The 25,000-nt window shown below is 46.7% G+C and overlaps 1 protein-coding gene across 8 annotated transcripts in view; it reads right to left on the reverse strand.

Moving 5' to 3' along the window:
- The window catches only part of ascc3 (activating signal cointegrator 1 complex subunit 3), a 153,694-nt gene that overhangs the window by 13,678 nt on the left and 115,016 nt on the right, over positions 1-25,000 (reverse strand). For all 8 annotated transcript variants that reach the window (XM_080895959.1, XM_080895962.1, XM_080895958.1 and 5 more), the window contains 16 exons: positions 24,084-24,170; positions 23,779-23,955; positions 22,583-22,808; positions 22,094-22,248; positions 19,443-19,541; positions 19,207-19,375; positions 18,306-18,526; positions 16,886-16,971; positions 16,540-16,706; positions 16,210-16,355; positions 13,248-13,368; positions 12,965-13,107; positions 6,374-6,511; positions 4,794-4,914; positions 4,460-4,592; positions 2,847-2,972 (listed from right to left, as the gene is read on the reverse strand). In XM_080895959.1, coding sequence (XP_080752085.1) covers positions 2,847-2,972; positions 4,460-4,592; positions 4,794-4,914; positions 6,374-6,511; positions 12,965-13,107; positions 13,248-13,368; positions 16,210-16,355; positions 16,540-16,706; positions 16,886-16,971; positions 18,306-18,526; positions 19,207-19,375; positions 19,443-19,541; positions 22,094-22,248; positions 22,583-22,808; positions 23,779-23,955; positions 24,084-24,170 — 2,315 coding nt within the window. The remainder of the gene's footprint in view (positions 1-2,846; positions 2,973-4,459; positions 4,593-4,793; positions 4,915-6,373; positions 6,512-12,964; positions 13,108-13,247; positions 13,369-16,209; positions 16,356-16,539; positions 16,707-16,885; positions 16,972-18,305; positions 18,527-19,206; positions 19,376-19,442; positions 19,542-22,093; positions 22,249-22,582; positions 22,809-23,778; positions 23,956-24,083; positions 24,171-25,000) is intronic.

Below are 25,000 nucleotides of genomic sequence, written 5' to 3' on the forward strand. Positions count from 1 at the left end.
TCTCCTCTGAAGGTGAAGGTTCTCTCCTGTCTGCAGACCCTCTGTGACTCTGGGTCAGAGCTACTGAACTGCAACACCTGAAAGACGTCCTTGAAGCTTGTTTCATGGTTCTGCTTCCACACAAACATGCTGACGTGTGAAACCATCACAGGCCTGAGCAGCTTATGGCCCACTGTGCAGAGATATGTAGCGCTTGCTGTGAAATATAAGCTTCAAATTTTCAAACTGTTGTCAAACTACTTCACCATGTTTAATGTTTAAAAACATGAATACATCCAAAAATATTAAAAGAAGAAAGCCTCACATTTGCACTGGCCTCATCACCATGACAATGAATTAGGATCAGCCAATCAGCACGCTGACTGCTGCAATCATCTCACATGCTGTAACCTTGCTCTTCTACACAGCTGGCTGAACCACCAATCACAGCACAGGAAGGCAGGCCGAGTGTGACGCTGTCAGCTGGTGACAGTAAACAGCTACAACATCACAGACGACGGCCTGCAAAGCTGTCAGCAGGTATTAGCACACGCTGGCACGTCTTTCTGTGACGGCGAGTACAGACGCAGTCAGCTGCTCAGCCTTCAGTACAGGAGGTCAGGATCTATGAGCTGCAAGACATCAGCAGTTCTCAGCAAACACACCAGCCTTAGACTGTGAGGGCACACGCTGTAGTGTGGGCTCTACAGAGTCGCGATTCAACAAACTGGCTAATGCTGGGAACATGTAAACACTAATAACATCCATGTTAGCGTGTGCAGGGCATGATGATGGTGGAACAGCATTAGCATCCAGTAAACACAGAGTAGCAAAGCTGGCTGTTCTCCTGGCTCCTGCAGGAAAACCACTCTCAGGCTGCAGCGTTATTAGCATGCTCAGAGATGCTAACAGTTAGCACCTGAGCGTCAGCAGAAGCACAATCAAAGACAACTTCCATTAGCTCACAAAGCCAATATTTGTGCCTGTACTGCTGGGAAACTACAGCACATGTGGCTTTTTCCATGCTGAAGGAAACATTTTAAGATCCGAGGCAACAAAATCTGTGTGAATGTATCAACAACATCGTGGTAAGACTGGAAAACAGGGTCATTACTGACGGGCAGTTGTGCTAATTAGTGCCATCTGGTTCTCTATAGTCAGTTACAAACCACGTTTCATGGTTTCTGAAGCTGGTAAGACGAAATGATGAATTGTAACTGTAAGATAGTTTTTATAAACTCGTATTGATGCTTTTGTTTTAAAATCCTCGAAAACTGACAAAAAATACAAGATTTCAATGTCAGATATGTGTGCACGTCTCAAACTGAGTCACTGACTCTTCTCAGTTATTATCAAAGGCCTACAAGCAGAAAACAGTCCTACAGTTTAATAATGAATCCTACAGTCTACAGTCCTGCTCTGGGCTCAAGTTCAGTCTCTTACTTTGGGAAACAGTTTTGTTCCTGTGGTGTCGTCATGTCAGTGAGAGCGAATGCCACGATAGTCACCGAGTCCTGGATGTGAGGACGGGCAGAGGAGGGCAGCCAAAGCGGTTTGTTTCAGACAGGTGATGAACTGTAGATAAAAGGTGGACGGACTTTTGAGGTGGAGCGCCTTACACCTGCATCCTCTCTGACGGGTGATGGGGTGACTCCTCGTGTGGAAAGGCAGCTCTGCTCACCTCTGACTTTATTAAACACTTACGGTTTCACAGGGATCCAGTTTTAAATCAGGCTGTACTGTGATAATATTCACATGCCCTCCTCCTACTACTATTATTATTTGTCTGGTGTAAAGCAGCAACACTGAGGCAGCAGCACTTCCCTCACAAACTCTCTGTTTGCACTAAGAACGAGATAAACACGGATCATCAGAACTGTGTGATGCAAACGCTGTCTGAGGTGGAGGAAGTCGTGCATGTAAACCATGTAACAAATGATGTCATTATGATTATCATACCAAACCTTTCATAGCGCACTAACACGGAGGTGACATCACAGCTGAAGGAGTAGAAGCAGCCGTGGAGACATTGGATGGCCTCATTTATGGGCGTGTTACTGTCACACACTGTGTGTGTGTGTGTGTGGGCGTGTGTTACTGTCACAGCTCCACATGTTAGCAGCACAGACACATGAGCACCGAGCGTGTTTATGACCAAACACATTTCAGAGGCGGGGCCTGTTTGAAAGCCACGCCATCAGGCTCAGCGCCACGAAGCTGCTGATGGCACAGCGAGGCAGCCGTGAATGCAGTTAGGGAGCACTTAGGAAAAAGTGCTTGTGTGAATGTGCTTTGAGTGCTCAGATGAGTAGAAAAGCGCGATGCAAGAACCAGTTCATTTACCAGTCCAGTGTCTGTATACAGCCAACACGGAGCTGTCAGGCAAACAAAACTATAATAGTTTACTATGAACACTATTTAGAAACCCAGCAGGCTGCTTTGTAACTGTAATGCTGTTTATAACATTGATGATCAAACCACTCCTTCATCTTTCAGTGAGAAACAGTGAAGTCAGCAGGGCTGCAGTGAGGGACGCACACAGACGCAGCTGTGTGCCCACAGTTTGCAGCAGATGACAACAAATGAATGCAGCGACGCTCCAAAGCCTCTCTGAAATGTGAACACTGACCCAAAATCCCAGTTTGAATCCAGATATCATCTGGACTCACAGGCCTGCAGGGTTACAGTGCCACTGCTGGGCCTCCGTCAGTGGTAAATGTGGGATGACAGGCGTGCAATTACCAACAGGCTGGAATGTTCTGGAGTGGGCTCTGTCTACATAGCAGATGTTTGGCTGAACAACACATCACAGCAATAACCAGGCTGTGTCTACACTATGCACAGGTGTGTGTGTGTGCTGGGCTAACCTGGGATTCATCATCAGCCGTCTGAAGAAGTAGGTCCAGGTGATGTAGTCCATGGCGTCCTGCTTGGATGAGATGGTTCCTGCAGCAATCTCAGCATTCAGATGATCAGAGAGCACGCCGAGGAGGCTGAGGATACGACACGACACATCAGCTGGTTGACTTATCACTGTAGGCCTTTCTAAACAGCAGCATGCTGGCAGAGGGTAACGATGGTGCTGTAAAACCAGCACCTAAAAGCATGTAAATACAATTTTGCATCACTTGCAGTGGTTTCCAGGACAGCGGTGACCACATGTTGCAGCAGAGATTTGCACACAAACTACTGCAGCCCGACACTGAACAGGAAACAAACCCTGGGCTCTGATCCATGGATGCCCCACCAGTGTCATCACGGTGGCTCTACAGTGACAGTGCAGTCCAAAGACTGCAGTCACACTACAAAGAACATGAATCATATCTGATACCAAGCCTGTTGCTGATGTTAGAGATAAACTGTCTGCTTTGTTTACATACTACCTGTGCTAACACGTGAATGCTATTGCTAACAGGGAGGAGACTATAATGACAGTGTATAAGGTCACCAGTTTATCTTTATTAACGACACTGCTGATGTTGCATTCATGCGTGATTACAGTGAACATGAGCTGATAGTAACGACTTCATTCAACATGTCTGTGTAAAACAAACCTCTGCATTTGGATAGTGAAAGCATCTTTTTTTCTGTTTCCTCTGAAAGATTCCCAGAGTCTTTCTAGCTTCCTGTCAGATTTCCCACTCTGACCAGAACGCACACATGTCACAAAGTATGACCGCTGTCCAAAAACTGCATTTAAAAAACGTGCTCCCTCTGTTCACTGCAACAACTGTAGTGGCTCCAGTCTGCAGCACGTCCACTTTGATATAAAACATTTCAGGGACACTGAAAAAATGAGCTGTTTTCTTGAAATATTACTCACATTAATTACACTGAACCCAACACACCATCATATAAATACTCAACAAAAACCAGCGAGACAAAATGTGCGATCTCTTTTATCGTGTAGGTGCTATTAGCGTCCTCGGAGAGTGATTTAACGCCCTGGCACCTCGCCGCTGCTGTTATCTCTAATGTTTACGTTTATGATAAACATCAATCTAAGACTTGAAGAGAGCTGCGAGGCCCTCAGAGCACCTGTGGGTCTGACAAAGGAGAAGAAATCACTGTAAAACACACAAACACACACACACAGTGTAAAACACACACACACACAAACTCAGTGTAAAACACACACACAGTGTAAAACACACACACAGTATAAAACACTGAGGAACTACGACTGCAGGTGTGTTGTGTGAACAGAAAGCATCATGTAAAGACTGAAAGTATCTCGTCCCACTTAGACGCTGTCAGTGCTGCAGGACAGACTGATCCGAAGGGGAAACAGCAGCATCCTGTTTGTACTGACAGCATGCTTTCACATAAGGCCTGATATGTATCACAGTACTTTAACCTTGGTGTGAACAGTTACGGGTCATAAAGATTTAAATACATTAGACATCCACAGATGGGCCCAGTCTTTGACACTAACAGATGACTATGGCAGGAATCCTGATGATGAAGATTGTGCTGTTACCTGGACTCTACAGGAAACGGCTCGTACAGAAACTTCTTGTAGAAATCCTTCTTTATGTCGTGGACAAGGATCACTGCTTTGCCCTGGTCATCAAACTGAGGACGGCCCGCTCGCCCCATCATCTGCAGCACGTCTACACACACACACACACACACACACTGTTACACACAACCTTTAGAGCAGAACGTTTACGATCTGTTAATGCAGTTTGTTCTGAGCGTCAGTGACAGCTATATGAGAGAGCTTCTTAATGCGGAGTTTAACGTCACACAGACTGGAGGAAGCACACTTCCTGTTCCACAGAGACCACACCCAGGCTGTCACTGAGCTGTACCTGTGATGGGGTAGTCCACATAGCGCCTGGATTTGCCATCGTAGTACTCGGTTCCCTTGACGACAACCAGGTGAGCGGGGAAGTTCACTCCCCAGGCCAGAGTGCTGGTAGCAATCAGAACCTGATGACATTTTAGAAATGAGTTACAACCAAACAGGACGTGAGATATAGACACAGCAGCTGAGGAGTGACAGAGTCTAACTGTGCACAGGATTAATGTAGCAGCATTCATCCTCTGTAGCACTAACAGACCTGTGTGTGGAGCAGACAGAACAACAGGAAGTGAGGACAGGCAGACGGAGAGAGACAGCTGGGGTTTTGCCCAATTACAGAAATTCCAGGCAAAGGAAAAGCTTTGGAATGTGCTTGAAAGAGCCTGGAAAACTATTCCTGAAGACCACTAAAGGAAATGACAGGAAGGCTTTCCTAAGATAGTTCAGGCTGTGATGAAGAATAAGGAGGTCTTACCGAACACAGACTGTAACGCTGTGAAACATGTCACTATCTCTACTTTCAAGATTAGGCTTCAAACTTTCCTTTTTGCTAAAGCATATAGTTAGGGCTGGACCAGGTGACCCTGAATCCTCCCTTAGTTATGCTGCAATAGGTGTAGGCTGCCGGGGGATTCCCATGATGCACTGGGTGTTTCTTCTTCACTCACTATGTGTTAACAGACCTCTCTGCATTGAATCATATCTGTTATTAACCTCTGTCTCTCTTCCACAGCATGTCTTTATCCTGTCTTCCTTCTCTTACCCCAACCAATCACAGCAGATGGCCCCGCCCCTCCCTGAGCCTGGTTCTGCTGGAGGTTTCTTCCTGTTAAAAGGGAGTTTTTCCTTCCCACTGTCACCAAAGAGCTGCTCATAGGGGGTCATATGATTGTTGGGTTTTTCTCTGTATCTATGAAGCGCCTTGAGGCGACTGTTGTTGTGATTTGGCGCTATATGAATAAAATTGAATTGAATTTTGCCACACATGCTGCATTTCTATGTACACTACATTGGTGCAGTAGGTTCGAGTTTGTCTGCCTTCACATGCACAGTGGGGTCAGCAGATGCAGATGCTGACCCCTCTGTGGCAGGGTGTGGTTTGTGGCTCAGCTGCAGGGGAAGGGTGGAGCAGTGGGTTCAGGGGGCGGTGCCAGGGGAGCCACAGCTGTCATCCATCACACCAACCGTGTCGTCCTCATTTCAGTAGCTGCCTTAGGAGAGAGCTGTGTGGTGTATGAGCAGGAGAGTGCAGCTGGAAACATGTGCGTACATGAGAACGCCAAAGAGCCATGTGAACAACACTGTAAAGCACTTTTTGCTTTTGTTTGTCCGTCCTTATCAGCCACTTCTTCCTCACTAAACTGCAGTTCTATTAGCTGCATGAACGCACAGGAAGGGCAGGGGAGGGGCCGGTTGCATTAAGAGATTCGATTGGTCATTCCAGTGTCAGTTATGCAAATGAATGAACAGGCTGCTGTCAGTGCTGCTAGGACCGTAGCCTGTATATTTATGGAGACACTAACCCATCAGCCTACATGTGCATCAGCTGTGCCAGATTAGCAGCCCAGCAGCGGGGTGAGGGAATACCTGAATCTTACAGTTGACAAACAGCTCCTCTACAGTCTTTCTGTCTCTCTCATGGAGGCCTGCATGATGCATGCCGATCCCAAAGGCCAGTGTCAGCTTCAGGTTGGAATCTCGAACTGTGCCAATGATGTCCTCTATCTGCAAACAAACCAGAGCACAGACAGTGATTAGTACGAAAAACAAATCTCACCGAGGAGTAACGAGCTCTCTAGTCCCAGGGCTTCGTTACGATAAACTTTGCTTCTAATGTGGTCTGTCGTGTTCATTTATTCAAAATTGTGCTGTTACACTGGGCGCGTCGTGTGGACTTTTGCCATCCTCATGTACATATATAACATATTTAAACTGGACATCAACCCAATCCTGACTCACAAATCTCATATTGACTGATATGGAAAAAACTAGGTTGGTGATTTGATCGTAGACTCTTCTAGTCTGCATGCCAAATATCTTTTGACAAAATACTAACCGCATGGTGCTCTCCGATGCATCCATCAGAGTGTGAATGTGTGTATATATACACATATATATATCTACATATCTACATATATATATATACATATACACATATATATATATATACACACACACACATATACACACACACACACACACACACACACACATACATATGTACAGTGGGGCAAAAAAGTATTTAGTCAGCCACCGATTGTGCAAGTTCCCCCACCTAACATGATGACAGAGGTCAGTAATTTGCACCAGAGGTACACTTCAACTGTGAGAGACAGAATGTGAAAAAAAATCCATGAATCCACATGGTAGGATTTGTAAAGAATTTATTGGTAAATCAGGGTGGAAAATAAGTATTTGGTCAATAACAAAAATACAACTCAATACTTTGTAACATAACCTTTGTTGGCAATAACAGAGGTCAAACGTTTACTATAGGTCTTTACCAGGTTTGCACACACAGTAGCTGGTATTTTGGCCCATTCCTCCATGCAGATCTTCTCGAGAGCAGTGATGTTTTGGGGCTGTTGCCGAGCAACACGGACTTTCAACTCCCGCCACAGATTTTCTATGGGGTTGAGGTCTGGAGACTGGCTAGGCCACTCCAGGACTTTCAAATGCTTCTTACGGAGCCACTCCTTTGTTGCCCGGGCAGTGTGTTTTGGATCATTGTCATGTTGGAAGACCCAGCCTCGTTTCATCTTCAAAGTTCTCACTGATGGAAGGAGGTTTTGGCTCAAAATCTCACGATACATGGCCCCATTCATTCTGTCCTTAACACGGATCAGTCGTCCTGTCCCCTTGGCAGAAAAAGAGCCCCATAGCATGATGTTTCCACCCCCATGCTTCACAGTAGGTATGGTGTTCTTGGGATGCAACTCAGTATTCTTCTTCCTCCAAACACGACGAGTTGAGTTTATACCAAAAAGTTCTACTTTGGTTTCATCTGACCACATGACATTCTCCCAATCCTCTGCTGTATCATCCATGTGCTCTCTGGCAAACTTCAGACGGGCCTGGACATGCACTGGCTTCAGCAGCGGAACACGTCTGGCACTGCGGGATTTGATTCCCTGCCGTTGTAGTGTGTTACTGATGGTGACCTTTGTTACTTTGGTCCCAGCTCTCTGCAGGTCATTCACCAGGTCCCCCCGTGTGGTTCTGGGATCTTTGCTCACCGTTCTCATGATCATTTTGACCCCACGGGATGAGATCTTGCGTGGAGCCCCAGATCGAGGGAGATTATCAGTGGTCTTGTATGTCTTCCATTTTCTGGTGATTGCTCCCACAGTTGATTTTTTCACACCAAGCTGCTTGCCTATTGTAGATTCACTCTTCCCAGTCTGGTGCAGGTCTACAATACTTTTCCTGGTGTCCTTCGAAAGCTCTTTGGTCTTGGCCATGGCGGAGTTTGGAGTCTGACTGTTTGAGGCTGTGGACAGGTGTCTTTATACAGATGATGAGTTCAAACAGGTGCCATTCATACAGGTAACGAGTGGGGGACAGAAAAGCTTCTTACAGAAGACCTTACAGGTCTGTGAGAGCCAGAGATTTTCCTTGTTTGAGGTGACCAAATACTTATTTTCCACCCTGATTTACGAATAAATTCTTTACAAATCCTACCATGTGGATTCATGGATTTTTTTTTCACATTCTGTCTCTCACAGTTGAAGTGTACCTCTGGTGCAAATTACTGACCTCTGTCATCATTTTAGGTGGGGGAACTTGCACAATCGGTGGCTGACTAAATACTTTTTTGCCCCACTGTATATATACATATATATATATACATATATATATGTATATATATATATGTATATATATATATGTATATATATATATGTATATATATATATGTATATATACATATATATATATACATATATATATGTATATATATATATATATATATATACATATATATACATATATATACGTATATATATATATACATATATATAAACACCCAGCACGCCCCTGCGGGCGGTTTATCCTTCAAGCTCGGGTCCTCTACCAGAGGCCTGGGAGCTTTAGGGTCCTGCGCAGTATCTTAGCTGTTCCCAGGACTGCGCTCTTCTGGACAGAGATCTCCGATGTTATTCCCGGGATCTGCTGGAGCCACTCGCCTAGCTTGGGAGTCACCGCACCTAGTGCTCCGATTACCACGGGGACCACCGTTACCTTCACCCTCCACATCCTCTCGAGCTCTTCTCTGAGTCCTTGGTATTTCTCCAGCTTCTCGTGTTCCTTCTTCCTGATATTGCTGTCATTCGGAACCGCTACATCGATCACTACGGCCGTCTTCTTCTGTTTATCTACCACCACTATGTCCGGTTGGTTAGCCACCACCATTTTGTCCGTCTGTATCTGGAAGTCCCACAGGATCTTAGCTCGGTCATTCTCCACCACCCTTGGGAGCATCTCCCATTTTGACCTCGGGACTTCCAGGTTATACTCGGCACAGATGTTCCTGTATGCTATGCCGGCCACTTGGTTATGGCGTTCCATGTATGCCTTGCCTGCTAGCATCTTGCACCCTGCTGTTATGTGCTGGATTGTCTCTGGGGCATCTTTACACAGCCTGCACCTGGGGTCTTGCCTGGTGTGATAGACCCCAGTCTCTATGGATCTTGTACTCAGAGCTTGTTCTTGTGCTGCCATGATTAGTGCCTCTGTGCTGTCTTTCAGTCCAGCTTTGTCCAGCCACTGGTAGGATTTCTGGATATCAGCCACCTCCTCTATCTGCCGGTGGTACATACCGTGCAGGGGCCTGTCCTTCCATGATGGTTCCTCGTCTCCCTCCTCTTTCTTGGGTTTCTGCTGCCTGAGGTATTCACTGAGCACTCGGTCAGTTGGGGCCATCTTTTGTCTCATCCTGGACTGTGGTGCTGACACTCACCAGTCCCCGGCCCCCTTCCTTCCGCTTAGCGTACAGCCTCAGGGTGCTGGACTTGGGGTGAAACCCTCCATGCATGGTCAGGAGCTTTCTTGTCTTTATGTCAGTGGCTTCTATCTCCTCCTTTGGCCAGCCTATTACCCCAGCAGGGTACCTGATCACGGGCAGGGCGTATGTGTTGATGGCCCGGATCTTGTTCTTACCATTCAGCTGACTCCTCAGGACTTGCCTGACCCTCTGCAGGTACTTGGTGGTTGCAGCCTTTCTAGCGGCCTCTTCATGGTTCCCATTTGCCTGCGGGATCCCCAGGTACTTGTAACTGTCCTCTATGTCTGCAATGTTGCCTTCTGGTAGTTCAATCCCCTCAGTTCTGACTACCTTCCCTCTCTTATACCTACAACCACGATTACCGACACTAACAAGCTGATCTACAATACGGCAGCAGTGATCAGTGAGATGCTTGGCTACAAGTTGAACAGCCACAAGGGGCAGTACCCTCCATGGAGAAGGAGGCTAGAGGGCAAGATCAAAGTAGCACGGAGGGAGGTTAGCCAACTAACAGAGTTGCAGAAAGGCGCGACAAATAAGGTGCCTAAGAAATACAGCAAGCTGTCCATACCTGAGGCCTTGGAAACTGCCAAGCAAAGACTCACAGCCTTGGCCAGCCGCTTGAGGAGGTACACCAGAGAGATAGAAGGCAGGAGAATAAACCAGCTGTTCTCCACAGAACCAGCAAAGGTGTACTCTCAGTGGCAAGGGAACAATAAGAGAACAGCACCACCAAGGCTGGAGACAGAGCAATACTGGAAGAGCATATGGGAGAAGGATGCAACCCATAACGGCAATGCTCAGTGGCTAGTGGATCTGAGGGCAGACCACAGCGACCTCCCTGAACAGGGTCCAGTAACCATCACAGTGGCAGATATCCAAGAAAGGGTCTCCAGTATGAAGAGTTGGACAGCACCAGGGCCCGACATGGTTCACGCCTACTGGCTGAAGAAGCTGACTGCACTCCACGAGCGTCTGGCAGCACAAATGAACCAGCTGCTAGTTAACGAGAGACACCCGGAATGGCTAACCGAAGGTCGGACGGTCCTGATCCCCAAGGACCCCAAGAAGGGAGCGGTCCCCTCCAACTACCGACCAATAACCTGCCTCAGTACTACATGGAAGCTCCTGTCAGGCATCATATCGGCTAAGATGAACAGGCACATGGGTCAATACATGAGCGGGACACAGAAAGGAATTGGCAAGAATACCAGAGGTGCAAAACACCAGCTACTGGTAGACAGAACAGTCAGCCGAGACTGCAAGACCAGACTGACCAACCTGTGCACGGCCTGGATTGATTACAAGAAGGCCTATGACTCAATGCCCCACAGCTGGATACTGGAATGCCTAGAATTGTACAAGATCAATGGGACCCTAAGAGCCTTCAGCAGGAACTCAATGGGGATGTGGAGTACAACACTAGAGGCCAACTCCAAGCCCATAGCACAAGTCACCATCAAGTGCGGGATCTACCAAGGAGAAGCTCTGTCCCCACTGCTGTTCTGCATAGGCCTGAACCCCCTCAGTGAGATCATTAACAAGACTGGCTACGGATACCGACTACGGAACGGAGCAGTTGTCAGCCACCTCCTGTACATGGATGACATCAAGCTGTATGCCAAGAGTGAACGAGACATCGATTCACTGATCCACACTACCAGGCTATACAGCAATGACATTGGAATGTCGTTCGGACTGGAGAAGTGTAGTCGGATATATATATATATATATATATATATATATATATATATATATATATATATATATATATATATATATATATATATATATATATATATATGTATATATATATATATATATACACATATGTATATATATACATATGTATATATATATATACACATATGTATATATATACATATGTATATATATATATATGTATATATATATATACATATGTATACATATATATATATATGTATACATATATATATATATATATATATATATATAGAGAGAGAGAGAGATATATATGAGATAATATGTCATTATTCTGAGAAGTGTCTGTGTAGCAGTAAAATGAAACGATGCACATAAGAACCAATTCCAACCCAGCTTTGGGAGAAAGAAAGATGACGTTGAATAAAAACAGTGATTCAAATTACATTTTAAATTTCAAATACACTAACTGAAGTGAAACAGTGGGTATGAGATAATAACGCTCAGGCTGTAGAAATCAAATGGAAGAGAAACATCAGGCCCTGAGAGCAGCAGCAGAGGGAAGAAAGAGCTGTCAGGCCAGAGATGGGATTTGTCGTGGCGGTGACCCCCGGCGAGCGTTAAGCAGCCATCACTAGAAGCCTGTCAGTCAAACAGCAGGAAGCTGAGCTGTTACACAGGCCGGTGCAGGGAAGCAGCAGGCAGCGGCATATATCAGTGGAACACACACACACTGAGGCAGGAGGGCTATACACACAGAAATCTGCCTATGGTATAAGACACTGCATATTTACTGAGTCTGCAGGGCCCAGGAAAGCAGATCTATGACTTCGACATCTATAATTTAGGTTAGATTAGTAATGTTAATCCAGATAAATAAACAGGTAACAGAAGGGCACAGTGCTCAGCTCATTACATGTTCTCAGTGTCCATGAAGGGAGGCCTAACTTAAATACATTCACTGTGAACATCATTAATAAAGAATCCAAATCTATGAATTAATCATATATTTGGCATCAGAAGGGAGGGTGAACGCCGCCCCCGCAGTGAAACACGGCTGTGGGAGTATCCTGCTGTGGGACCAGTGTCTCTAGAAGTGACAGTGATGTTGTGATGGAAGGACAGAAGGACACATAACATTTAGAAATAAAGCTCAGCAGCAGTCAGCAGTAGAACTGGGTGGTTTTCCACAATCACCCAGCGCCTGGCCTGGGAACGCCTGGGTGTTCCCAGGCCAGCTGCAGGAGGCGGGAGAGGGAGGCCTGGGCTTCTCTGATTGGGCTGCTGCCCCCACGACCCAGCCCCGGATAAACAGAAGTGTGTGTGTGTGTGTGTGTGTGTCTGTGTGTGTGTGTAATATATATACACTACTTATTCTTGTTTTTATTTTGTTGTACTAATGTAAGGTGACCTTGAGGGACTTTAAAACGTTTGAATATTATTATGACATATGAGCACAGCGTGCATGAAAGAGCTGCTGTGTGTCAGCAAACCTCTCTCTCATCCTGGTGCAGCCACTGTTTGGGGTTGTCCTCTGTAGCCAGGTAGGCGATGAGGTCCAGGGCGGTCAGGCGAGTTTGCCTTCGTGATGACACAAAAATGAGCACAGGCTTGGCTGGAGAGTGAGCGCGTATCGCTGTGGAGAGTCCAAAACAGTAGTTAGTTTCAATATTGCACATGGTCAAGGAGTATTACCAAACAATGCTGCATGAAAAGCCAGCAACATCTCACGTGCACATGTGCTAACGTGCAAAAACAGTGTGTACAAAGCTGCACCTTGGAAGGTGGGCTTGTTCATGCTGGCCATGCGGGGGCAGTAGTGCTGTCCTGGAAAACCGTGGATGTGAACTTCAAGTGGGACCGGGCGCACAGACGGACGGAAGTTAAACAAACCCACCTGTTAGACCAAAGACGAGAAGAAGAGAGATTTAATGTGCGCAGCTGGCAACAGGAGGCCCGTCTGTCTGCAATGTGAACACTCTGTCACTGTCATGCAGGCACAGAGCTCCTCTCTGTGTTTACTGTGTGATAAGGCGCTATGGCCAAAGTGAACTTACTGTGTGATAGCATGTTGAAAGTGTGTGTGGCATTTTTTGCAGTGTTATTATATTGAGGGCTGCAGCATGTGTGCAGATGTCTTAAAAGCCTGGATAATGGATTAGCAGCTCAGTCCCAACAGCAGCCAAGCAGCCAGATTTATGGACAACACAAAGACAGCACGTCTCCTCTACAGCTCTGAAGGCAGAGCAAAGGAAAGCTCCAGTGTTTGACTCTGATGGTGCAAAGTGTAACTCACATCTACACACACTACAAAGACTGGCTGATATAAAGGTTTGTTAAACTGCTGCAAGCTCCTTTTAGTCTCTAATGTTCATGACACACCACAAAATCAAAGTACTGGATGGACTACGCACAAACATGGAGGCTGCTGATGAAGCTCATCATTGAGCAGCAGCTGCAGGGCACGAGCAGTGCACAGGTACAGCTTCAACACCAAACTGAGCATGATGAGGACTTTGTCCTTTGTTTGAACTGGGACAGTTTCCACCCCTAGCAGAGTAACTATTACCCTGAGTTACTATTACCCTGAGTTACTATTACCATGAATAACTATTACCCTGGGTGGAGCCAATGCCACATGTGTGTCTTTGTCTGCCTGTGTGACATAAACAGTCATTAAAAGACAAAACATGAGTGGGAAAAATAAGAAAACTAAACACTTCATTATGATGTGAAAACAAGAAGAATCTGAATTCTAATCTATGATAGATGATCAAATATTAACTAGTGAACACAGATTTAGTCCTACGACCCTGGACGCAGTTGGCTCAGGACGAGAGCACAACGAGCCTTGTATGCATGTTAAGAGCTGAGAATGTGACATCAGTGTTACAGTAAAATGTTTCCTCTCCATCACTCTGATGCTCAATCTTGTTATTATGTATCATATATGTCACACTGATACAATGATACAGACATGAAAACAGAGAATGGATATTTATGGTTTCTGCCTGAACAACAAAGAGCAAGCAGACGGGCATCCAAAACTATACGTGAACTGACACACGTAGGCACGCTCACACACACACATGCACGCTCACACACATGCGCACAAACACACGCACACACACGTGCGCGCACATGCGCGCTCGCTAACACACACACGCACACACACACACGTGCGCTAACGCACACACACACGCGCACACACACACACACACATGCATGCAGACACACGCACACACACACACGTGCGCTCACAAAGACAGACACTGTTTTACGTTACAAAATATTTGACTGACTTTAGCTGGTAAGCCTGTATATAAAGGATGGCAGTGTGTGATGTAGGGGTGGGCGGTATAAACGGTATACGTTAGAAACAATATAAATTTGGCCACCGGTAAAGATTCTGACTGTTTTTTTGCAAATTTGCATTATAATATTTATTTTCGTTTTGCCTGCAGTATATAAAAATTGGTGTATCTTAAAAATAAAACTATGAAGACACTCAAAATAAATTTCCCCCGGTTGGAAACTATTTTGTGCAACTTTTTTGTACTTACAGTTTTGAGGGATAAGCCTCTTAAATTTCTCTAACTAGAAATATATGTTAAAAAAACAAAAACGATCTTCAATTTTTTTGTAGTTTATTGCACTTTTTTGCAATTTATGTAATTACTATGCACTTAATGCAGACATATTATTAAAATTTGGACTATAATGGTTGTATTGATGTATAACAACTTGAAATGCTCCCACAAATGGCTCCACAGCATGTAAGAATATAAAGATAAGCTCTGGTGGACTTGGTGCTATGGTAGGTCTTAAAGGGTTAATGACTAACCTGGTATTGTGGATGGATTATCTCAGTTGTTCTCCTGACTGAAGTTTGGTCCGTGTACAGCATCCTGCCATGCGATTGCATTTGTCTCTAACCATCAGGAACCCTCATGTTAACTTTTATAAGTGTAAAAGTGTTAGTGTTCGTCCTCCAGCTTCACTGTGTTTATGTTAGGCTAACGTAGCTGTTTTGCTAGAGATCACTGCTGTTTAGTTTTCTGTCTTCATTTATGTTGAAGTGACAGCAGAGCTGTATGTTTGAATTTTTTCAGAAATCTCTCAGTCAGAACATGCTATATCATGCTTAGGTGGAAACTAGCGAGCTAACTTCCTGCTAACTTCTAACTCTGTTAAATTTAATAGATTCTGTTTTCATGGATGCCTGGATGTTAAACTTCATAGTTACACCTGGTAAAGCAGCAACGCTGATCATTTTATTAAAGATGAAAGAATTTAGACAGTTTTTAACTCTCAGTGTTCGTTTGACTTTGGGACCTGAGGGGGACGGAGTTTAGGACCCAGATTCCTCCGCGAGGCTCCTGACTACAGCAGCAGTAATGCTCCAACAATCCATCAGGCGGTGCGGCTTCATAGCTTAGCAAAGTCGCACTAAAACATTTTTGACAGATGTTTGAGCGCCGTGTAGCACATAAAATCGGTTCGAGGTCAGTGAGCACAACCAGAATTCATACATAAGGAGCACCGGATTATAAGGCGCACTGTCGATATTTGAGAACATGATAGGATTTTAAGTGCGCCTTATAGTGTGTACAATGCGTTATACAGAAGAAAAGAATATATCATGATATATCGTTAGCGCACATGTTTCAGATTATTCCGCGATGTGGATTTTAGGCCATATCGCCCAGCCCTAGTGTGATGTAATGCAGGTGCCGACCTGTCCGATGCCCAACCAGTCAGCCAGGTCTCGAGCGTTGGCCAGAGCCGTGGACAGCCCAACTACTCGAACACTCTTGGAAGTGTGAGACGAGATGAAGTTGGTCCTGGACACAATGACCTCGAGGACCGGACCTCTGTCCTCACCTGGAAACAGACACAGTGCTAACGCTAACACAGCTAACAGGGAGTCCTGTTTCAGGGCCTTCACATGTTTATATTTAGGACATCATGGGCTACATGGAGCAAAAGCGTTTTTGAGCCGTGGTGAAGAACATACAGGTAGGACCTGCTCCACACCAGCGGGCCCAGGTGTGCTGTAGACTCTTACCCAGCAGGTGGATCTCATCGATAATGAGAATCGCTACTTTCTGGACGTAGCTTCGATTCTGCCAACTCCTGCTGACTCCATCCCACTTTTCGGGCGTGGTGACGATCAGGTCAGCTTTTGCTATGGCTCTCATGTCTGGAGTCACGTCCCCGGTCAGCTCCACCACGCTTCACAAGCACAAGAAGAAACTGTTTGTTGGTGTCATATGAACAGCATTTACAGTGTGTCTGCAGGAGTAACTCGATTATGTTTAAGGCCTAATTGATACCAGTTTAAAAACCATGTCATCATTAGCTAGTTTCATGTGTTTAAGGCCTCTTTACATGCAGAGTTTCTCTGTTCTTACTTTTTTCCAAGTTTCTCTTCAATCCTGACCTTCCAGTCCTCAATGCGCTCCCTCACCAGGGCCTTCAAAGGGGCAATATACACGACCTAAACACAGAACACAGGCAAACAATAACTCGATCAAGCTCGGCTAGTTTCCCTACACTGACTGCTCTGCTGGAGCATCTCAGCTGCCTTTGCCGTGTGTTTAAACCACCTGTGCTGACTGCTGCTGGGATCCAGGGGTCACAGGGTAAGGAAGGGTGTGGATCCTGTTGACTACATGAGTGAAACGACCACAGTAAGGCGATCCACAGAGAGCGTTTACACTCATCATTAGGGTTTCTTTCTCCAGGGCTGAAATACATTTTTATCAAACGGCCAAAAATAACAGTAACATGCAGACCGTTGACAGACTCATTGCCTTTTATAAAGAATAAATCTGTGTATGTGTGCTGTGCATCCATTCATTCACAGTCAGTGACAACAGCAGGTGGACTGCAAAGCAAACAGTTAACCAGACTAAGTGGACGTGGCATCATTCACACCATCAAAGCCCCAGAGCTGATGTTGAAGTAACAGTGGATTCCTTATAAGCAGTGCAGCTCGGTGCGTTGCTGAGGAACCTCCAGGAGCCACAGCTGACTCTGTTAGCGTTGTCCTGTGGGTACACTAACCACCATCGAACTAAAGAGCAAAATTCTTCATGACGACTTCCTCTAAATTTGCTAATACAAGTCAAAGTTATGGACGTAACGAGAGTCGTGTAGAACAAAGCTACAGACACCAGAACTATGTTCACATTCCTCAGAGTAGCTACCAGATTACTGGTAATGGCTTTTCCCACTTTGAGCCCTGTTCCTCCTCTTGATGAGGTCATCGCCTGAAACTAAAATCAGAGGAAACTCTTGAATGAATCTCGTTTTAAACACACGATGTGATCATTACGGTACAGCCAGCATGTGACCGCGTGTTGTTGCAATAAAATGGACTAGCCCGCTGCGTCACTGTTTACCAGTTAGCCCACTATAGTGAGGCTAACACTTCCAGCTGTGCAGACTATGACCATCACACAGTTGCTTATAATGGAGCAGACGTTCACTTCAATTCAGTTTTGACTCTCAAACAAGTGCAAGAATTATGAAAACAAAACCAGAGAGCTCAAAGTTCTGCAACGGTGTGCTTGTTTTCACCTTCCAGCACATCCTTTTCCTTTAATTGATCTATTCCTAAAATCCCCAATGTCCAAACCCACAGTTCATATATACTTATGTAGTCATCTGAATTTACATCATGTCTCGATGAAATGCAGTGTTAGGGCCTGCACAGCTTTGATGGAACGATGCTACGATGACTGTAAAAGCAAAGAGCTGATGCTGTACACGGCACTGCGGAGGGTTCTCTGTTCCTTACATGCCTACAGAGGGACTCGGGGACGCTACCTTGGAGGACGGATACTTGTTGAAGACCCGGAACATGGCCATCTCTGCTGCGATGGTTTTTCCAGAGCCCGTCGGCGCTCCCAGCAACACGTTGGTGTCGGTGTGGTACAGTGTGTGGAAGATTTGGGTCTGGATGGGGTTGAAGTGAGTGAACTTGTAAAGGCTCTCGTACTCTCGGTTACCCAGAGCAGTCACTGGCAACGGCTGGAGGTCTAGTAGCTCTGAGAGTGAAGAAGTCATGCAAAGGATCATGGGACAAGGGTCACAAGACAACAGAGTTTAAAGGTGGCTACATGATACAATGATTATTAGAAACAACAGAAACCAATGTGAGACTTTTGCATCCAAACTGTGATGCTGATCAGAGTGTAACGTGACCTGGCCCCAGTGTGCAGGCTTGTCCCCAGCAGCTGATGTTGGGCAGTTTACTTTTTCAAACCTTATCGTGATGATCAGTGCGCTCTGGTTCCAGTAAGAGACAGAGCACTCAGAGCTTTTCTGTCCAAAGCTCCAGCTGTGGCTGAAGTGGACACACGGCTCTGCAGCTCTGCTTATTATGGCCTTGACTGGTTTGTCTAATAATGGGAAGGTCAGCTGACCAGTCAGTGTCCTTATTTGGACAAACTACACTTATAGCCTTCTAGGCTGTATCTGACATAACCAGTGTGGCTCAAGAAGTAGAGTTCAGTAATCTGAAGGTCAGCGCTTCGACCCTAACAACACCAAAGTGCTGCAGACAGATCCGTGGGTGTAAATGCAAAAATCAATCAATAAATATGTGAACAAAATCAGTGAATACAGCTTCTACTAAAAGGGCTGTAAGTACAGGTCCACCTTCTTCACAGAGCTCAGAGTAACATCATGAAGGCCTGTGGGGGGCACTGTGTGTCTGAGTGTGTACCAGTGTGTGGGGGGTGTCGCTCTGGTAAGATCAGGTCCTGGAAGTTGATAATGCAGACAGCTTCAGCACCGAGCCATCGGTCAGAGACGGCCCTGATGTAGTACTGTGAGGGCAACGGCTCAAAGATGGGAATGGTGAACACGATGTGCTGAGGCTCTCCTGACACCACCTGAGGAGAACAGACGTGTCATTCTCTGTGCTTTGTGTTCATCTGAGCTGAGACTCATACAGCAGACCTGTTTCTTCTGCAGCAGGAAGTACTCAGAGTGGTAGATGTGATCATTCATGGCATCTTCCACCCACAACCACCAGGGCTCACCCACTGATCCATGGACCTGAACCACACAAAGAACAGCGTTGAATTACAGTCTTTTCAGGGAACCAACACTTATTTTAGTTCCCTGATTAACCCAGGTTCGCCCTGCAAGGCCCAGAGAAACTGCACAAATCCCAAGAGCTACAAAAGCCACTGAGTGCAGCTCGTTTGAAAGCCTTTAATCTCTCTCTCTTTTGCAAAAGATGTTTTTGTTTTTTATGTTTGAAAAATGGCATCTGTCTGCACGTCCGTCTGTCTACATGCATCACTGGCCACATCTGTGCATTCTTGAAACATGTGTAGGTGTCATGTAGAAGTCTAACAACAACTGCCATAGTTTGAAACGAAGAAGCAGAAAATTAGTATAAACATTCATTTATCACTGAATTGAAGTTTTGGAAACAGCACAGAAAGAGAATTCAGGTTTTTAACCCCCCCATGAATGTCTGGTACTACTACCACTTAGACCAGGGGTGGGCAACTCCAGGCCTCGAGGGCCAGGGTCCTGCAGGTTTTAGACCTCCCCCTGGGTCAGCACACCTGAATCACACGATTAGTTAATCTCTGGAGAACTTCAGAACATGTTGAGGAGGCCATTAAATCAGCTGACACGTGTAAACCTGCAGCACACGGGCCCTCGAGGCCTGGAGCTGGACACCCCGACCTGTGCCAGAGGGAAACCCAGGATGTCTTACACGTCGTTACACATCGTTACACATCATACGCTCTCTGTGTCCCTGTAAAGTCACATGAAACTTTCTTTGGCAAAGATGAACATGGATCCTGTAACAGATGGCGAGGACCCACAGAGCCCCATCTCACCATCATGGAGTCAGTCCAATAAGCAGAAGCACTGTGCCCCCCCCTTGCTAGAGTCCCGAGGTGACCTGGAGCTGGGTTCTGTTCATGCCCACCTGTGAGCGTGTACACAGCACTCGGGGGAATCACTTGAATTTGGGGACATGACAAACATTTGAATGCCCCGTGCTGATGTTACAACCTAACTCACCAAACCAGCAGGCAGTTTGCCACAAACAGCCAACGCTGCTTGGAGAATGATGTCATCCTGTATCATAATGAGTCAGCGTGGTGCGTTTCCTGGCCGCCACCAGGGAAGTGGCTCATGTGTCGGTGCATGTGTCGCGGCTCTGCAGCAGGATCACGGTTAAGCCAGCCGGTATTCCATTACCACTCTCCCATGATTGCAGCATGCATTGCTAATCGGACATAAACATTCATCTTCGTATTCAGCCCTGCAACGAGCTTTCTGTGCGTGACAAACTTTGGACTAAGCTTCACATGATCCCTGCTGCCCACTAAGGTGGGACAGGCTGGCTCTCAGGGACAGATGGAGATTCCCTGGCTGGGAGAACAAGGTAGGTGGGGTGCTCTTGTTTGGGCCAGTGTGGAAATATGAATGTCTGTGAGTAGTTTTGGTGCCCGAGCACAGGAGGAGAACGAACATATGGACAGCCCAGCTCTCCCTGGACTCCTCATTCTTCTGTGCTCAGTAGGAGGGAGCGTCCATCGGCCTTAATGTCCGCACGTCTCTGAGCAAACTGCCCCGATGCATGCATCAGTATGTGACACCATAATGTGTTTAAAAGCATAATTAAAGGGGTGGATGATATGTTCACAGCAGAAGCCACGATGTAAACTGAGGAGGGGGAACTTTGGGAGAGGGCTGGAGCCTTTGTTATTCCAGAGTGTCCCGTGGTGAGAGGCGCTGTGTGGGGACGAGTCCCTGATTGTTCAGAACAGCCAGGCTGCTTTCAGTCTCTGGGTCTTAGAAGCGGCGCTGCCCGCAGACAAGCTCAGAGGGGAGGAGCCTTTGCTGCTGCAGCTCCTAACATGTGACACCGGCGCCTCCTCTGGCTGGTCACCTCCTGTTGATTTCATTTTTGTTGTTTTCTGTCTTTTTCATTTGAATCTGTCTTGATGTCTTTACTCTGCTGTGCAGCACGTTGGTCCATTGTGGTTGTTTTAAAGTCCCTTACAAATAAGGTTGCTATGGTAATGGGCGGCTGGGCTCAGGCTTACAGACAGGGCGATGAGCTCGGAGTAGAGCGCCTGCATGCGGTTCGGGGATGTTTCATTGGCACGTCCCTTTGGAGGTTTTCTGGGTAGGACTAACTGGGCGGTGACCCAGGACATGTCATCTGGCCTGGGGACACTGTGGGATCCCCCAGGAGGAACTGGAAAGTGGGGAGAGGGCGTCTTTCCTCATGTGGTGCATTTTCCATTGTTACACCTCTCTGACCTGTCTTCCCCATGTGATGTTTGTGTCATGCATGTGTGGTCGGAGGGTAACTTCCCTCGGGATGAATAAAGTATGATCAATCAATCAATCTGGAATGTCCTGCTTAGCGTTCTGTTCCTTTGGGTCACCTGAGGCGATGGATGAAAGGACGGACGGAGGCTTGAACTGTAAATATGTCACAGCAGATCAAAGGTTGGTCTAACCCTGACATCTGCCCCTCACACTCAGGTCAGCTGTAAAACATTTGACCGTCTCTGGAAAATGCTGCACGGCGAACCATCCTGACTCAAGGATACGTAATCTGTCTGTACCTGGTCATTCCAGCGAAAATCAGGCGTGACGATGAGACGAACACGCAGCACGGTGCGTGTGATTGGCTGGATGGTGGCCTCCATTGAGATCGAGGGGATCTGGTGGACACACTGTTTGACCGTTAACCCGATGTTGACGTGGTGCAGCATGTGACCTGGAAAAAGTACACCTGGCATTAAGGTGTTTATTAAAACCAGTGTGCGTGAACTTTCTGTTTATCAGCAAAAGCTAATACTTAAATAAAAGCTCGGCTTATGTTGGATTAAGCACTAGTCTGAGCTTCTTCCACTCAAAACACTTTTCTCTTCTTTAAAGCTGCAGTTAACAAAAACAGTATGATCCCGTCAGGACAGACACACGGCTGCACCGGCACGATTTACTGTGGTTTCAATAAACAAGGCAAAGTCGAACAAAGTGCGGTGATGCCAGTGTTGCACAGCAGTGCTGTGAAAGGCCTCTGCAGCACAGAAACACTGGGCTGCACTCACCAATGTCATCCTTCCTCATCTCCTTCAGTTTGTCCACAGTCAGCTTCTTCTCCTCCAAGCGGTTCAGCACGACGGGGCTCAGGTTGGGGAACTGCCGGAGGGGGTGGGCAGAGTCCCACAGCCGCTTGTCGATCACCTTGCACAGGGTGAGCAGTCGACGGGTCATAAGCGGCCAGCGCTTCCTCAAAGCGATCTCAAACAAGGCCCTCACGATCCGAGCGGCGTTCTGTGGGCGACAGCGGGAAAAACATCAGCCAGAGGTTCCACACTACACGGAGCAGCTGGTGGGCACATCGCTCAGCATCGTTCACCACGTGTGACGAAGAGCAGACGTGCAGCACCCAGAGGTCACATGGTAGTGTTGCTCGCTGTGATTTAGTCAGCTGATAATGTCATGTGACCATGTGGTACAGGACATGCAGTGTGGTGGGCCTGTGTTTAAGAGCAGGTGGACACAGGAAGGCCTGCACCTTCCTGTCAACAGTCAAACTACTGATTTAATAACAAATATTATAATAAATGTTTTTGTCTTTTCAGTTCTGAATTGAAAAGGTCGTTTTAATAAACACTGGGATCATATGTACCGACACGTATGCAGGTGTTGTTCTCGAGCAGAGTGGCACGTGCACGCTCTTTGTAGTTTCACAGCCCCGTCGACTCGTGCAGTCAAACCTCCACCCCAGCACCACTCATGAGTGCTTTACACAGTTTGCTCACTGACCAGGGGGGACAAGTCAAAGTCACATGATCAGTGCTCAGCTGTCCATCGCATGTCAACAGGAAATGAGCTACTGTAGTTTTAGAGCGAGGCTTGTGTGCAGTCATCAGCACCAACATCCTCTGATGTCATTCTAATCATTTCATTTTCAATCAGTCTTCAGGTTTTTTATTTTTCCACCTGCTTCCTTTGGCCCCGCCTCTTTTTGTTCCCATTAAAATCCCAAAAATCAACAGTGATTTAAAATCGTTGAGTTAGTGTGGCAGCAAACACCACAGCACGGGTCTGACTGTGTGCATATAACAGATGGGTGAATGCAACGCCAGCACCCTGCAGCACCTCGCCCTGCAGCACCTCGCCCTGCAGCACCTCGCCCTGCAGCACCTCGCCCTGCAGCACCTCGGCCTGCAGCACCTCGCCCTGCAGCACCTCGCCCTGCAGCACCTCGGCCTGCAGCACCTCGCCCTGCTGTCCTCACCTGTGCAACATAGGACAGGTCCGAGATGAGCGAGAAGCTGTCCACTTCTCCTCGGCCGATGTACGTCTGCAGCAGGATGTTGACCTTGCCGTAGCCGTTCTCCACACCTCCTGCAGCTGGAAGCTGACAGTAGCTACACAGCATCTGCTCCAGCTCCTCCATCTCCTCCTCTCGAACCTGGCGACACACAGCAACACACCGAGCTGGATTATATGAGCTGTGCTCAGTTGTGACAGAGCTTTTTATTGGATGAACACAAACTGTACTATTTGATAACTACATACGTTCTGACGGCCACAGCTCACCTTGAGTTGTTCAAACTCCTCAGCTTTGGAGACGATGCTGAGGATGTCGGCTTCTGTTCCCTGAGGGTTGAAATGCTCATTGAACGTCTTCACATGTGGAGGAAAGAGAAACGTTGGTGATTATTGGATCAACCAGAGCGTGTACTGTGCTTACAGGAACTGTAAACTGCTGACGAGAAGCTCCTGGCAGCTGTGCTTCATCCAGCTGCTGCAGCCTGTGTGAAGGACACTATGAATGGTTGTGATGCACTCGTGTGTTGAATAGTTGGAACGTGTTTGGACAGAAGCACTGAGAGCGGCTCGAAACGTGACACTTTCTGTTATCATGGCTCCATGCTGCTCTGCAGCCTGCAGGTTCTCACCTGCATGCACTCAAACACATGTACTAGAAAAACAGCTCATCTATAATCCAGCAGGATGAAGTTTAATGCTGATGAGTGCTAGCTGTGCATAAATGCATGGCCCAACACAGCCGCCCAGTACGAGTGTGTCCAGCCCAACAGCACTGCTGTGTGTGTGTGTCTGAGTCTGTGTGTCTGTGTGTGTGTGTGTCTGAGTGTGTGTGTGTGTGTCTGAGTCTGTGTGTCTGTGTGTGTGTCTATGTGTGTGTGTGTCTGAGTCTGTGTGTCTGAGTGTGTGTGTGTCTGAGTGTGTGTGTGTGTGTGTCTGAGTGTGTGTGTGTCTGAGTCTGTGTGTGTGTGTGTGTGTGTGTGTGTGTGTGTGTGTGTGTGTGTCTGTGTGTGTGTGTGAGTCTGTGTGTCTGTGTGAGTCTGTGTGTCTGTGTGTGTGTGTGTGTGTGTGTGTCTGTGTGTGTGTCTGAGTGTGTGTGTGTGTGTGTGTGTGTGTGTGTCTGTGTGTGTGTGTGTCTGTGTGTGTGTCTGAGTCTGTGTGTCTGTCTGAGTGTGTGTGTGTGTGTG

The sequence above is a fragment of the Rhamphochromis sp. 'chilingali' genome (assembly GCF_963969265.1).
Source record: "Rhamphochromis sp. 'chilingali' genome assembly, chromosome: 11".
Taxonomy (NCBI): Eukaryota; Metazoa; Chordata; class Actinopteri; order Cichliformes; family Cichlidae; genus Rhamphochromis; species Rhamphochromis sp. 'chilingali'.